Below are 15,357 nucleotides of genomic sequence, written 5' to 3'. Positions count from 1 at the left end.
CCCCCTCCCTCTCTCCCCATCCCCCTCCCTCTCTCTCACACACACACTGTGATGTTCATTAATTCTGCTAGAAATAGCAGTCAAATTTCAGTCAAATCACATTGTTAGATAAAGATGGCATGGTTATTGCTGAAACACCTTTGATCTTGGGCAACCATATGCTAATTATTGATTATTTGACTTTTGTTGGAGTACTGACTTCAAGCTTTTGATTGAGGTGGCTGATCTCGCATTGCATTTGGTATTGATATGGTAAATAGACATTGAACTATATGCTTTATTTGAATGTTGGGGATGTGTTGATATGTTTAAAATGTGACAGGTGAAACAGCCAGGAAACCCATTGATCAAATGATGAAGTGAAACATCTCAATCCTTTACACAGGTATGCTAATATGAAAGTTTATCTCACTCAGCTAGAAATTGCAACTCCACATTTTAATAGCTCTGCAATAAAATATTTGAATAATTCATAAAAAATATGAAAAATTTGTAGCACTTTTTATTGTGTAAAAGAAAAAAAAATCCAGTTTTCTTGGGGAAAAAAAAAGATTTTTAATTCTACTTCACTGTTTTCTTCTTTATTGTGCATTATTACAACAGTTACTTATATTTCAATAAATATTTTACAGATATTTGATGAGGCACTGAAAACTGGATGTTACTCAGCAAAGCTTTACTTGTATGCATCTCACATGGCATTGAGTTTGGTGAGGACTTCATTTCTGTCCATCTTTTGTTTCATACTTTTCTCTTTATAATTTTGATATTTTTTAAATCTTTTTGTTTTTGTTTTCCTACAGATTTTATTTGTTTAATTTCAGACTGATTCTGAATGTGCATTAAGATATCTGGAGCAGGCATCAATATCTTGTTTCTTGATAGACATTACTGATAGTCGTTGTGATCCAAACATTCTTTATTGGTAAGACATCATCATCATTTTAGGTTACAGGTTTTCCTAAAACCTCATATTAGATCAGTCTATATTACTCTTTGAAAAATTCCTCCTTCTACACAATGTAAGGAAATTATTTCGTAAAATACATTTTTCAACTCCATTTGTTTTTAACATAAACCATCACCTGTTCAATTCTTTTCACAAGTATCGTTTGTAACCTGTAACATTCCATTCTATCACGCATACAAAGTAAAATAATAGCTTCTAACACAGACACAAAGTCACAAATTTGGGCGCTAGGTTTTGTCAAATTGTTCCCAATATTTAACTAGTGTTTCTATTTTATAGACCTTAGAAGGATGAAAGGCAAAGTTGATTTGGCAGGAAACAGTATGAAACTTATTTCATCTGTAAGAGTTAATTATTACTAAGGACAATATGTTGATATAAATAAAGTGTATCAATATTTTGAATTTTGTGCCACTAATTGTCCTGAAATCTCTTCAGTTTTGGAAAACTTTCTTAGGAAAGCATATCCATTGAAATTAAGGAAATGATTTAATATGTTTTTATTTTATTTTTATAATATTTCTAACCATGTGTTTCAATTAAATTCTAAATTGTTAATATAAGTCTTGTTTGTAAAACAATTGTAACTTTTGGTTTATTATATCAAGTTTGTGTTTGGAACACAAAGGGTTTTCACGTAAATCTGTGATGGAACTTTTATCTCAAAACTACATACAACTGAAAGTGAAATGTGAAATTAATTTTTTTAATATCTTTCTATTAAATGAATTACTAGTAAATTTTCAACTGAAATAAGTAACAAAATTGTAAAGGACATCAAAGATGTCATTAGATTTTCAATTGAACTTGAGTGGGTGCAAAACAAGTACTTAATAACACCAAATAATATTTAATTATTTAATTAAAATATAATTTAAAAAATTTGAAAATGAAATAAGTACTTACAAAAAAAAAATTCCACACACAAACAGCTTAGTGATGAAAATATTTACTAATTATAAACAGGTGGCTTTCCTTTAGGTAACTTGTTGCGGTAAATTATATGAAAAAGAAATTGAAAACAAGTAAATTTGAGAATATTTTGTAAAATTTAATTCTATATACAAATGTTATCTTATATTTTCTTTTGTGGAAAGCTGTAAAACATCCTTTGCTGCAGATGTCAATGTTACTGGATGCACAGTGGAAAGTCAGTTTACTTCATATGCACTGGGAGCTTCCTTTTATTGATATAAGCATTCATGGCATACTCTTTTGTGACTTGATTGTTTCTTTATTATCAAAGAAATAATCAAATTCAGAGCGCTAACCCTGTTACCAGTTTTTGCTTCTATTCCAAATTATTATTTGAATAACCTGTCTTCAGTAGTGTAGCAAACTATTCAAAACAACAGACAGTCATATTGCTTCTATATTCCTTGAAACTATGCCTCAGTTTCTAATATAATGTGTCCATTTTAAATAATGGATCGTAATTTTCTTTCCTTTGTACTGGTGTACTGTTGGTGTATTGTATGTGGAAATTTAATGTTTTAGAGAATGTGTTTAGTCATAATGCTGGAAAAACAAAGTTTCATCAAAGGATTCATTAGTACTCTAGTAATTGATAATCCTGAGTACTTCCCATTATGATGTTTGTTACAAAAAGTCCCTGAATTTCTTCTAGGCATGACTCAATAAGCTGTCACCTTTTTTCCTTTAGTGATTAGTGTGTACAGTTATTTCAAACACTTGAATGGAAATAAACAAAAGTAAACAGTCAATGAATTTTGAGTCCCCAAGAAGACTGATTGGTCCTGGGTCCTTTCAAAATCTATTCTCTTTTTGAAATCAATTTGTTATTACATTCCTTACTGTTGTTTTTTCTATTAGAAATGGAATCATTCGGTACTAATTCCACCATATTATAATTGTATTTTAAAATTTCTTTTGGCCACTTCTGTCCTTGAAAATCCATCACCTTCTTGTCACTGTTGTAACTCTTGTAGATTCAGTATGCTAGAATAGTTCAGAAGTTCACTTTGCAATCAAGAAGCTGCAAGCTTGGTCCTACTGTGTGGCATCTTGAACAAGTGTCCTATACCAACAGCCTGGGGTCAATCCAAATCATTTAAGTGAAGTGGAAAAAACTGGAAACTACAAAGAACCCCTTTGAATGGACTGTACTTGTATTTCAGTGGTTTTGTCACAAACTCTCACATTTATTCTGCCTTAAGATTGCATTAAGACTACATGTGTTTTGTGAAGTAGTCAGCCACTTATTAAGTTAATGAGCAGACAGTCCAGTTGATGGAACAACTGAAATTGACGCCCAGAAATATAACTGAGATCCATTTTTTAATATTTATTCTAGCCTTGAAGTTTGTATCCATTGTAAAAGGAGTGGTACGTCACAGAAGTAAAAAAAAAAATGTGTAAAAATAACCAAAATATCTGTTGACCGTTCTATTCACTCTAACAATGTTGGACAGTGTATGTTAAGCATTTGATTAGTCAAATCCCATTATAAATAACATGGTTAAAGAGATTTGTATCTATATGTCAGTGTTTAATTAGGTGATAATTAACCAAAGATGGTCATGGGTGGGCTGGTGTTGAAAGCATAAAAATTCCTGGTGTTTTTTTTTCCTTTTGTCTCTTAACCCCCACCACACACATACAAAAATGAAGTAGCAATGTCCACTATTGAATTCTATGGTTACTAAAAGTTTTCCAGTATTCAGAAATATTTGTAAATCTCTTAGAATTCTTGGCTTTCAGCATGGGGTTCTTGAAATCTGGCACTTTCATCTGAAAGCATACTACTCTCAGCTTAAGATGCTAGTCTTCTGCTCTCTACATAGTTCTAAGTCCAAGATTTTTGATGTCCTCATTTTCAGCATCTTGTTTGTGTTTTAGTTAGTCTTCATTGATGTACTGATGGTAACAAAATATATTGTTAGTAATGCATAGTTTGTCATCTTAAAAGAGTTTTCCATATAGCTAATTACTTCTACTTTCTCATGAGAATGTCTTGATTGTTTCTATGTTTTAAATGTCATTTTTCTTTTTAATTCCCTAGCTGTCTACTTCGTCAGACTATCCCACTTGACTATAAAATACCTGATTATTGTGAAAATATTTCTCCAGAAGTTCTTCAAAAGAACCAATTATATTTCTGGCTTACTTATTGGTATGTACTCAGTGATTATGTTTCTCGTGTTTGTTAATTTCTTTCTTTGATGAAATACTTTTTTAAAATAATTTCCAAGTACTACAAAATTTCTCACTCATGTTTTTTGCTAGTTTATTATTGGAGTTACAAAGTGATTATAGTCAAGCAATTGAAGGATATGAAACTGCTTTGTCCACTATGAAATCAACATCTGACATTGCTCAAGTTTGGCTACAGTAAGTTCTCTTCTCTTCTCTTCTCTTTCTGATAATTGATAATTTTTTCTGTATCTTAGAGTTGGAAAGTGCTACATGCCTGTAGCACTTTTCCAATGGTTCTGGGGCAAGTGGTGAGGGAAAAGAAGTAAAAACTACAATTAAATATGAAATGCATCCAAGGACCAAGTTGAAATGTTAAACTGAGTGATTGGTTAGGATTCTAACTTTATTGCTTGTTCATTAGATTATTGAAGACTTCCTATTCTTGTTGGATGGAAATGTAATTTTTATTATTTTAATGTCTTACAAAGTTTCCTTGGGTTGGATAGGTTTGGTGTACAACATATCATTTATCTCAATCTTGCTTCATGTTTGCCTTGTAGCTATGTACCTTGAGATAAAACTTCACTGCTTTCCATCTTTTACAATGAGTACATAGTACACTTTTACTCAACATTCCTTGGCCATATAGAAAATAGGTTGCAGAGAGGTTATATATTTCCCTTATTTTCTATATATCACAGATGTGTGAACCTCTTCCAACCTGGTGGAAGCAATTATGTTTTCTTCAAAAGGTAGACAGCAATGCATTCAAACAAAATGAAGTCTAAGATTACTATATTAGTAAAAATAGGGTTTGCATAAAATTGCTTATACATATATTTGTGAATATAAGTTCAAACATGTAGAAACAGCATCATGCATATGTTCTTGACTTTAAAGGTTTGTGTTATGTGGTGAGAGGAGGTAGCAGCCAAGACAAATGTATAGGTAAAATGCGTTTAAACTGCAGAAAATAGAATTCGTGAATTGACTTCTTGTTGAGCTTTAATGTGAGCGAACAAGTGGTCAATTCTTTAAAATGATGCTGCTCTACTGTACGATGCTTGGAAAACCAAATCAAAGACTTACTACTATCCTGCTAATGTGAGACGAAGTGTTCCACTTCATATATCCAAAATGACTGCCAGAATATTGTAGTCTTTTTTTTTAACACTTATTCTTCTACTTTTGTTGTGGCATCACTTGTAACAATTAGATTAAAGATCACCCAACAGTAGAAATTACTACTTTAATGGTTTCCACATTAGTATCCAACTTAACAGAAATATCTGCACAAGGTGACCTGAACATTTGTATAGTCAAGACCAAGGTTATGAAACTTACCATAGAAAAGCCAGTTTATATTAAGGATGATCCACTTGAGGAAAATGCAAGCTTTACATACTTGGGTAACCTCGACCATTCAGTCAGTGCTGATGCTGACAAGAAAGCCAGAATTGACAAAGTATGAATTCTGTTCCTCGTGTTGAATGACACCTGCAAGTCAAGACTAATTCCCAGGAACACTAAGATCTATGTCTTCAATTCAAATGTGGAGACATGCAGATATATAAAAGCCAGTCTTAAAAGCAACCAGACCTTCAGCTACTGCCACTGAAGATATTAAGAATCTATTAGCCAAAGAAAATCAATGATAAAGCCTTATGAGAGCATATCAAACAGACTATTAACATGGAGATCAAACAAAGAATATAGCACAAGATTACATATACTTTCAGAAGACCCTGGCAGAACATTGCCTGTTAGTTTTTCAAATAGAATCTCCGTAATAAAAGGAAGCAAGGAAACCATGAAATTTTTGTTGATGTGACATTTAGGAGATAAAGATCTGGATGAAGTAGGAAGCAGTTAGCAAGGAAGATCCAGGACGGGGATGACTGGAGAAACCAAGAACCATAGGGAAGATGAACTGATATAAAACATTGGATCTGAGTTATGTTATAGAAAGTAAATATTTTCTCTCAACACACTCGATGTTATCATTGTTTTAATGTCCACTATTCCATGCTTGCATGGGTCAGACGAAGTTTAAGGCAAATTTTCTACTGCAGGTGGCCTTTTGTGTAGCCAACCGTTTCTTGATTTTAAGCAAGGTAATATAATATGTTCACACAGAATGTCGGAAATGAATAATACTGCTTATTTGACATTGACATGAATCCTGTAATGTCAAGACAAGGAGACAAATATACACATATACAATGGGCTTCCACTCAGTTTCTGTCTATCAAATGCACTTAAGGCTTTTTGGTTGGCCCAGGGCTATAGAAGATATTTGCCCACAGTACTATGCCAGAGGAATGAACCTGAAACCATGTGGTTAGGAAGTAAACTTAGCCATGCAGCCATGCCTGTGCTTATTTCAATATATCTAAACATATTAAACATAAAACTTTTTATTTGTCTCTGAAAGTTGTTAATATCATCTATCATATCTAAGTAGAAGAGAGGAGTTGGTTGCTGCTGATCTGGGGCTAAACAAGCAACTGAGAATGTAAATAAAATTTTACTTCTATTTTTCAGTTACTTGAACTATCAAATTCGCCAAGCAGCTCATGAAGGAAACAGTGCTGCTGATAAACTTCAAAGCCTCGTTATTCGTAGCTTGACTTGCCTTCCAAGTCGAGTGGAGACCTCTACTTCTCGATACTGGCATGACCACCAGCATCATAACAAAATCATTGATCTTTATATTAACTGTCTGGAATCAACTGAACAGAAGATGGCTGCTTATGATAAATTCCTTACTATCATGCCTAACAATATTGAACTCATACTCAGGTAATGTCCATTTCATTTATATTTATATATACATATAAATATGTACACTTTATGAATATACTTGAAAATTCTTTATAGTATACAAGAAATAATATTCATATTCAAAATATTTCTTCTTGATTTTGTAAATTCTTGCAAATTATTCTCTCTTTTTATCCTTTTAACCAGAGCTGTTGACCTGGCTGTGAGCTGTAATGATATGTGGAGAGCTTTATCATTTTGTCAAACTGGGGTCCATGAAAAACTTCCTTGTATCAGTTTGTGGAACAAGTAAGAAACCTATTTAACCATTTATTCACTGGCTATTCCTTATCTATCTATCTATCTATCTATCTATCTATCTATATATATATATATATATATATATATATATATATATATATATATATATATATATATATATATATATAATTGAGAATGTGTGTGTGTGAATCTCTAAAACTCCAGAACTGCACAACCAATTTCATTCAAATTTTACACATGCCTTACTTAGGGTCCCAGTTGTGTTTTAGTCAAAAAAATTTTTAACTTCTTGCATACTTCCAGCCCACAGCAACATCATATCTCCTCCACTATTTAAGAATTAAATGTCAAAAGTGAAACAAAAACACTCATGTCATTCGAACTGGAATCTCAAAAACATTGTCACCTTACATCTCATTCTCATTTAAGTACCATGACAGGCAAATAAAAATTACTTGTATTGTTATAAAAACAACTGTAATGGTAGTAACCAATGTGAAATGATCACATTTTAACCTCAAGCGAATTGAAAGTCGGGATTTAGTATGAGATTTTTGCTGTAAAGCTGAAGCCAGTTTATAAAGGCTTTGATTGCATTAAGTATTGTATGATTTTTGAATGTATTCTTATAGCCAATTTTTTTAATTTGGATTCGTTTACTGTTTTATCTTACTACTATTGTCAGTAAGGGTGATTTTTGTATGATTTATTTATCCTTTCTCAGTGAAAGACACTTTCTCTAAAGAAATACATTTTGATTGTTATGTAATATGTGATTGAGAATAGACATTTGAAATGTGAATTAGCTTTACTAATGTTGTGCTGTTTGCTTTCAGAGTAACTGCATTGACAGTCCTTAGATGTAGCCAGATTGAGGTTAGTAATTTCTCAATGTAACTCTGTTTCCTTACACTAGTGTAGGTTAGTGCCAAATAAAATTAAAAATTTTTTTTACTGTGATATAGATTTAATATACCTATGTTAATTAATGATAATGAGAATCTGTAATATAGGCACAGTTTTATATTTGTAGAGAGAAAAAGAAGTTGAATAATTACAAAGCAAGTACTTATAATTTTGCTTTACTGGAGCAGACTCCTTGGAGATCTTTTTCATCTATGTCAATATTTTAGATTTCCTCTTTAAATTTATTATTAATTGAATTATCAAAGTAATCGTATATACTTGTATTTTTAGAATATTTATGTGAATATAAAATATGACACTTTTTTTTTTATTAGACTGAATTTTTCAGTAATTTTATGAAGCATTCTTGTTAAATCTTAGTAATATCTGGTCTTGTGTTCTTGATATGCAATCTTCTTGTAGTATTTAAGTTTTTATTGTAATGGTTTCAAATAATTTGATAAAGAAATAGCTAAAGAAATCTCTTTGTTTGGATTCTTTAACTGAAATTTAAATTAGTTTATTATTTCATCTCCACTGAACTCACACTTGCTACTACTTGTACTTCACAAATTTCAATGAGATGAAAATTAAATGTTCAAAAACATGTGGATATTGAATTTGTGTGAGTTTTGTGGCTTCCTTCCTCCTGCTTCAGATCTTATTAATCACAACAGACTGAAGAAAACTGTTTCTAGACACAACTTGCTGTTTTGTTGAATTATCTTTTTTTTTTGTGTGTTTTATGTTTGTTGTTTATTTTATATGTTGATTTATCCCAAGTTTCAAGTGTAATAGGGAATGGAAGCACGATGTCTTACCAATCAGCTGTCACAGCAGATTTTCTCTTCATTGGCTTTGGAAAAATCTACATCCCAAAAGAATAGGCTTCTTCAGAACCAGCTTTGACCTACTTGTTGATTCCTTCTGCTGTTATACATGCAGACTCAAACGCACACATACATTGTATACTGCATTAAAATATATTCCTCCAGATAATCCATACTATATATTAGCAAAGATAAACTCAGCAAGACCTTTTTTTTTTTCTTTGACATGGATGTACTATCACTTTTCTGACCTTTCTACCACAACTGTAACAACCCCTAGTTTTCTGACAAATTATCCCCACCTGCATCCAAACCCGCTTAATTCACCCCCACCCAACTCCAATATGTGTCATCTGTGTGTCACCCATAAATTCTTAGGCTCACTCATCTTCCCAGAATTACAATCAAATGAAGCCACTTCTCAAAATACAGTCAAAACCAACACAAAGTCAGTTAATTCCCCAACTTCCTTATAAAGGTGATAGATATAAGCTATAAAGCTTTTTTAAGTGACTCAAGGGCCTAGAGTTTTGTGCATGATACTTATTAAACTTTAATAAGTGCCTGGCACAGCTGTCTAGTCTTAAGTCATTTATGTAGCTTCACAGCATTAGAAATATGTATGTCCTACTTGGTGTATTGAATTCCATTTCTCCTGTTAAGAACTGTTTTAAAGCATGCTGGTTAGATCATATCAGAGTCACCAGTAGAAAATAATGTATAGGCTGTCAAAGATTACAGCAATTCCTTCATTTTCCACATTTCAGTTGTAGTGTAGACCTTATCTGGTCTTAGTGAGTACAATAATTCAAAGCGATATGATCCCAGTTAAATAACATGTTCTTATAAAGGCCATAAAACTACAGGTTTGAAAATTATAATGTTTGTAAGAGAAAGGTTTATTTAAATCATCATCATCGAATATTTGTTTTCTAAGCTGGCATGGGATGGATGGTTTGACAGACTCTGATGAGCGCAGGTCTGTGTCAGGTTCCAATGTCTACTCTGGCACAGTTTCTATGGCTAGATGCCCTTCTTGATGCTAACCACTTTACAGAATGTACTGGGTACTTTTTTTCATGACTCTGGCACTGAGGTCACCAGGTAACTTAAAAGAAAGGGGAGAAAAAACCTTGATTGAGTGGGAATGTATTTGAGAGGAGTGGAGGTGGCTTTATGCCTGGCATTGAAGGCTGAAGTATGATAGAGAGTGAGTGAGAAGCACAGGTGTGTGCAAAATCAATTGGGCAGTTGTATGTTGTAGAAAAATGTAGTGCTTGTGAATTATAGTTGTTTTTGGGATGTTACACTAATCAGTGACTAATATCTGTGGTGAAAACAGAAAAAATACTTTTTATGGAAAGCTGCAGGAAATGAGATAATACAAATTGCTATTCTTTCAGCTTAAAATGTCTAATATGGCTGACTGAAAAGAGAGTTCTATCTAGTGATGTCAATGGGTCCCATTCCTCTGACACTGACAATCTGATTATAGAACATTATCATCATCATCGTTTTACTGTCCACTTTTCTGTACTAGCACGAGTCAGACATTTGGTTGAGACAGATTTTCTATGGCCAGATACCCTCACTTGTTTCTGTGAAAGTTTATATTTCCCCATAGCCAGGCAATTGAAAGGAATGACATTATTTGGATGGTGACACTCATTTACTATTGTCATGTGGAAGTTAAGACAAGGAGACACAAATATTCATACAAACACACATATACACATTTTATAAAATAGACTCATGACTGTTTTCATCTACAAAATCCTCTCACAAGGCTTTAGCTGGCCTTGGGGTATAGTAGAAGACACTTGCCCAAAGTGCCACCCAGTGAGACTGAATGCAAAACCATGTGGTTGGGAAGCAAATTTCTTGACCACAGGCATGCCTGTGTAGCTGTAATTGTTGCAGTTATCATATCTTGTGGCTGTAAAGGTGTTGATTTCTGATCGCAATGCTTTGCATAATAATTTGTTGGAGGATGTGTCACTTTTAGCAACTGCTGAAGCTGCAAATAGCATGTTGATTGTAAAGCTTTTACATAAAATAAAAATGGCTTGAGTTTTGATAACATTCTTCTCACTGCAAAGGTGAAGTGAACTATATGGCAAGAACGAATGAATGAAAGCTACTGCTTTTAAAGATACTTAAAAGATAACTACTTTTATCTATTTCTTCCCGGAATGAAACTTGGCACATAAGCTTTAATTATTTTACACTGACAACCAACAATTACCAGCACCATATATATAGCTAGCATTTCTTTTATGACTTTGGAAGAGGAGGTGGGCAGCACCAATAACCATAAGGTCAATGTTGGGAAAGGGAAGAAGAAATTACAATTTGATGCTTACTGAAGTAAGATCAAACACCTAACATATGCACATTTAAATAACTGCAACCATTTGGTTAACTTATTTTGCATTACCATCATGTTCCTGCAGAATATGCTGACACTGCACTGCTTCTACTGAGACATTACTAAAGTGAAGGGAAAACTTGGAAAAGAATTAAGAATATAGGAAACCATTTGAACCTGATTTTCAACACAGTTTTATTGATAGCCCTAACAGCATCTAGTACAGTTGGATGATGGAAAGTAGATTGTTAGTATTGCTAAATTATATCCAGATTGGCTGTTCTTGTTTATAACTTGGAATTTTATTAGTCTTTCTTGAATTATAAAATTCTGTTATACACTATAACTTTATCATTGTATATTACATGATCAGTAATGAGATAATGTTATTGTTTTTTGTAAATCTGGTAAACTGTTGTCATATCTGAAATAGTATTAGATATGCTGCACCAAGATTAAGCTGAGTTAGCAAATAATAAATTTTAGTATTTATCTAAATGTATAATAATTGCTTAACAATACACCATTTAAAGATTATTTGCTACTCTTCTGAGTATCTTCCATGTCTCTGTTCTCTACAAATGAGTTCTTGGTAGACTTTTTCTAAAGTGAGTTATTTAGCCTTTTAACTTAAGTCTCTGGTCTAAACATTTATTAAATGAAACCAAATGAGCTCAAACATTATTTTGTCTCTTCTTTCAATATTCATGTATAATATATATTCAATATTTGGATTTTCTCCATGGATCAGTCATTATCCACTCTGCTTGCAGGTGCAACAATTATTTATCAAAGCTGTCCGAGTGCTACCCTATGCTGTATCATTGTGGAAACATGTAACAAAGATTTTTATCAATTTTTAACCCTCTCCCTCCATTCAGTAGTCCACAGTTTAGTTTAGTTGGTTGGTGGGGACATGTATATAGTTATTAAATTATTTTGTCTAGCTAAAAGCTAGTTATTATTGATACCAATTAGTATTAAATTCTTCATTACTCACCTTTTTTTTTCTAATAAATTCTTTTGGACAAAAATAAATAAAATTTACAAATGAAATTTTTAAAAGAATGAGCTTATGTATTTCGTTTGTAGAAACCAGTAGCTTTTATTTCCATTTTGATTCTCTTTTAAATAAACCAATCCATTTTTGCAATTTCATTTTCTTTGTATTTTCTCCTTGAAGAATGTTCTTTACCAAGTCTGATTAAGTAATGGCTTTAAGTTACCAATCTTTGTATATATATCTTAGTTATATATGCTTAACACTGTATTACCATTGTATGTTGACATTATTTATTTTTCTTGAATTGTGTATTTTCTCAACTTAAAGTTTGTATATTTATATTTGGCCAACTTCTTTGGTTATTGAAACCAAAACTTTCTTAAGATCAGTGATTTAAAGTACTGTACTTCTTTTTTTACTAGTTAATATGTAAGGTCAAAAGAAAAAGCAGCTACAATGTAGTTTATCTTAGGCCATTCTATTAACAGAGAAAAAATAGTCGTATATATATATATATATATATTTCTGAACTTAGAGTCCAAGATACTTTAGTAAATATATAATTGTAGATATCTATTGATAACCATTGTTTTAGTTCCTTTTCTTCATCATCTTATTCTCACTTTATATTTTTTTTCATTTTCTGTTTATTTATCTTTATCTAGTTCCTGTTGTTTGAAGTGACTATTGGAGCCAAGTCCAATGTGCTGCAGATTATCCAGCGTTGTCAGCAGCTTGGACTCAATATTGATGGCTTTGTGAAGACAATTTCCAGGTGACAGGCAGTAAATAAATAAAGATAAACTTTTACTTCCTACTTTGAAAACCACAGCAAACTGAGATTAGAGAATCTGGAAGTATTTTAGCTTTCAGCAACATTACTAGTTGGATCTTTGGGCTTTCTTTTCTGGCACTTTACTAATGTGACTGGTTAAGGAAAGCAAGTATATTTGTATAAATTTTGAAAGCAAACCCATTTAGTAATATTTAAAAAGTTAATGTTTGACATCCATCACAGTATTACTGTGTTGGCAAATCTAAACAAATCTCAGTTTTTCTGTTATATGGGTCTATTATGGCCACTGGTATTCACTACAGGCTAGTTACTACTACTGCTACAACAAGCTGAATTCATTCCTGGTCTCTTGCTGTCACTGCTGAATAGTACTGGTAATGTTACTAAACCACAGTAAGTATTATGTTCCTCTACTTCCTTTCCTTCAAAAAGAATAAAAAAGAAACGAAAATGCAAGATGCTGTTTACTCAAAATCCAAGTAGATCTAACAGCATCCATGTATTTCATGTATAGGATTAATTTCTCCCTTCTTTGCAGATTATCTGATGTTGTCTTTTAAACTCTAATGATTAATTGCTCAATGTCTGGAAAGATGAATATTGAATACTTGAAATATTTGGCAATATTTACCAAATTCTGTGTATAAGTATGATTGCAATGCAATGGCAACTACTTAACATAAAAGACAAATTTCACTTGTTAAGTATGAATACACTCTCTTGTGCAAAAGATAAAATGACTGTGTGTGCATGCCTGAGTGTATGTATTTGAAAGTTGGACCTGATGAAGCTGACTTTATGTAAATGGTTGAACTTTCATTATTGAACTTTAGCTGTCTTCTTGCTATATTGTAGTTGCTTCTTGGTTTCATAGTTAACTACTCAATAACCTCATCAAGAGTTTCATGATTTTTTTTTATATATATATTAATGCCCTAATCAAATTTCTATTCTCAGGTTTTAATTAAAAATTTTCACTGTAAATAATCTTTCTGATAAAAAAAAAAAGGCTGTGAATGAACTTACAGGATATATATATAAACATATATATATATATATATATCATATACATAAATCATTGTTTAGAAATGAAACCATACCTATATTATATTTAAAAAAATTAAAAAATAATACATTGAAACAAATTATGAACCAAAGGAAATGTTATATATTGAGTTTTGAAAAAGAAAGAAAAATTCTAAGAAGAAAAGAAAGAAAACAAAAAGAAACTGGCATTAAATTTCTGAGATTTTTGAGCATTATCAAATGACCAACAGTGCTGATCATTACTGGTTCCAGATTGTTGAATATACTTGGTCATTTCTCTGACTGACTTGATGAAAGAAAGATAAACAAAAACAACCAATATCTGTTTGATGACATAATGCCAATCTACCTCAATGAAGGCCCACTTCACACAGATAACTGTTCTTGAAGCAGAGTAGGAGAAGTACTTGCTCTTTCTTTTACTCTGTCTGCTTGTCTCACTCTCTTCCTCTCCATCTCTCTCTCTACACACACCCACTCACCTCCCTAAGTCAGAATCTTTTCATATACTATATATGGCCCCTAAATTAAGATCTTATTTACTTTGTGAACTTTTGGAGATATCTTTGTCATTGTTGTCCCTCTATATTCTAAATTCATATGGCTATACCTATCTTGGGTCTTATCCCTAGCGTAAATAATATGAAATGGAAAACAATTTAAGTTGTTCTAAGTTTTAACAAATTATGTCAGGTTTTCTTAGAGATATCCTAGCCTTATTATTATTATTATTATTATTATTATTATTGGCAGTTTATCTGCAAATCTTTTTTTTTTCTCCTTATTTTATATTTTTTTAAAAATTTAACTTGTCTTTATCAGTCATTATAATCATTCTCTGACTTATCCCTGCAGTTTATCCCTACATATAGTCTTTATCATCTTATCCATTTCACAACCTTCTACAATGTGGTTTGATATTCTGCCTCACTCTTCTCTGAGTTCATATATGATATTGGTAGTGCAACAATCCCAGTCACACTCATTTTAATAGTATAATGGATACTTTGACATTTTTTTTTCTCAATCTTTATCTATTACTCTCCTACTCTGCATATATGAAGATTCATACATATGTGAGTGTGTGCATATATATATATATATATGTATATATATATATATATATACATATATATATATATATATATATAAAAATATATGTGTGTGTTTGTGTATGTATACATATGTATATACTTATAACAACCAGTAAAAATATTTGCATCATAAAAAAAAAAT

General features: G+C 31.8%; 1 protein-coding gene across 1 annotated transcript in view; it reads left to right on the top strand.

Moving 5' to 3' along the window:
• Positions 1–15,323, top strand: part of LOC106874332 (zinc finger C3H1 domain-containing protein) — a 69,479-nt gene extending 54,156 nt beyond the window's left edge. Inside the window, exons 25-33 of the mRNA XM_014922023.2 lie at positions 633–710; positions 825–925; positions 3,993–4,103; positions 4,217–4,321; positions 6,671–6,928; positions 7,097–7,198; positions 8,008–8,047; positions 12,049–12,111; positions 12,944–15,323. Of these exons, the coding sequence (XP_014777509.1) occupies positions 633–710; positions 825–925; positions 3,993–4,103; positions 4,217–4,321; positions 6,671–6,928; positions 7,097–7,198; positions 8,008–8,047; positions 12,049–12,111; positions 12,944–13,057 (972 nt within the window). The 3' untranslated portion in view covers positions 13,058–15,323. The remainder of the gene's footprint in view (positions 1–632; positions 711–824; positions 926–3,992; positions 4,104–4,216; positions 4,322–6,670; positions 6,929–7,096; positions 7,199–8,007; positions 8,048–12,048; positions 12,112–12,943) is intronic.
• The last annotated feature ends 34 nt before the right edge of the window (positions 15,324–15,357 follow it).

This window comes from Octopus bimaculoides, chromosome 2 (assembly GCF_001194135.2).
Source record: "Octopus bimaculoides isolate UCB-OBI-ISO-001 chromosome 2, ASM119413v2, whole genome shotgun sequence".
Classification (NCBI taxonomy): Eukaryota; Metazoa; Mollusca; class Cephalopoda; order Octopoda; family Octopodidae; genus Octopus; species Octopus bimaculoides.
This window is presented reverse-complemented; position numbering and strand designations above follow the sequence as displayed.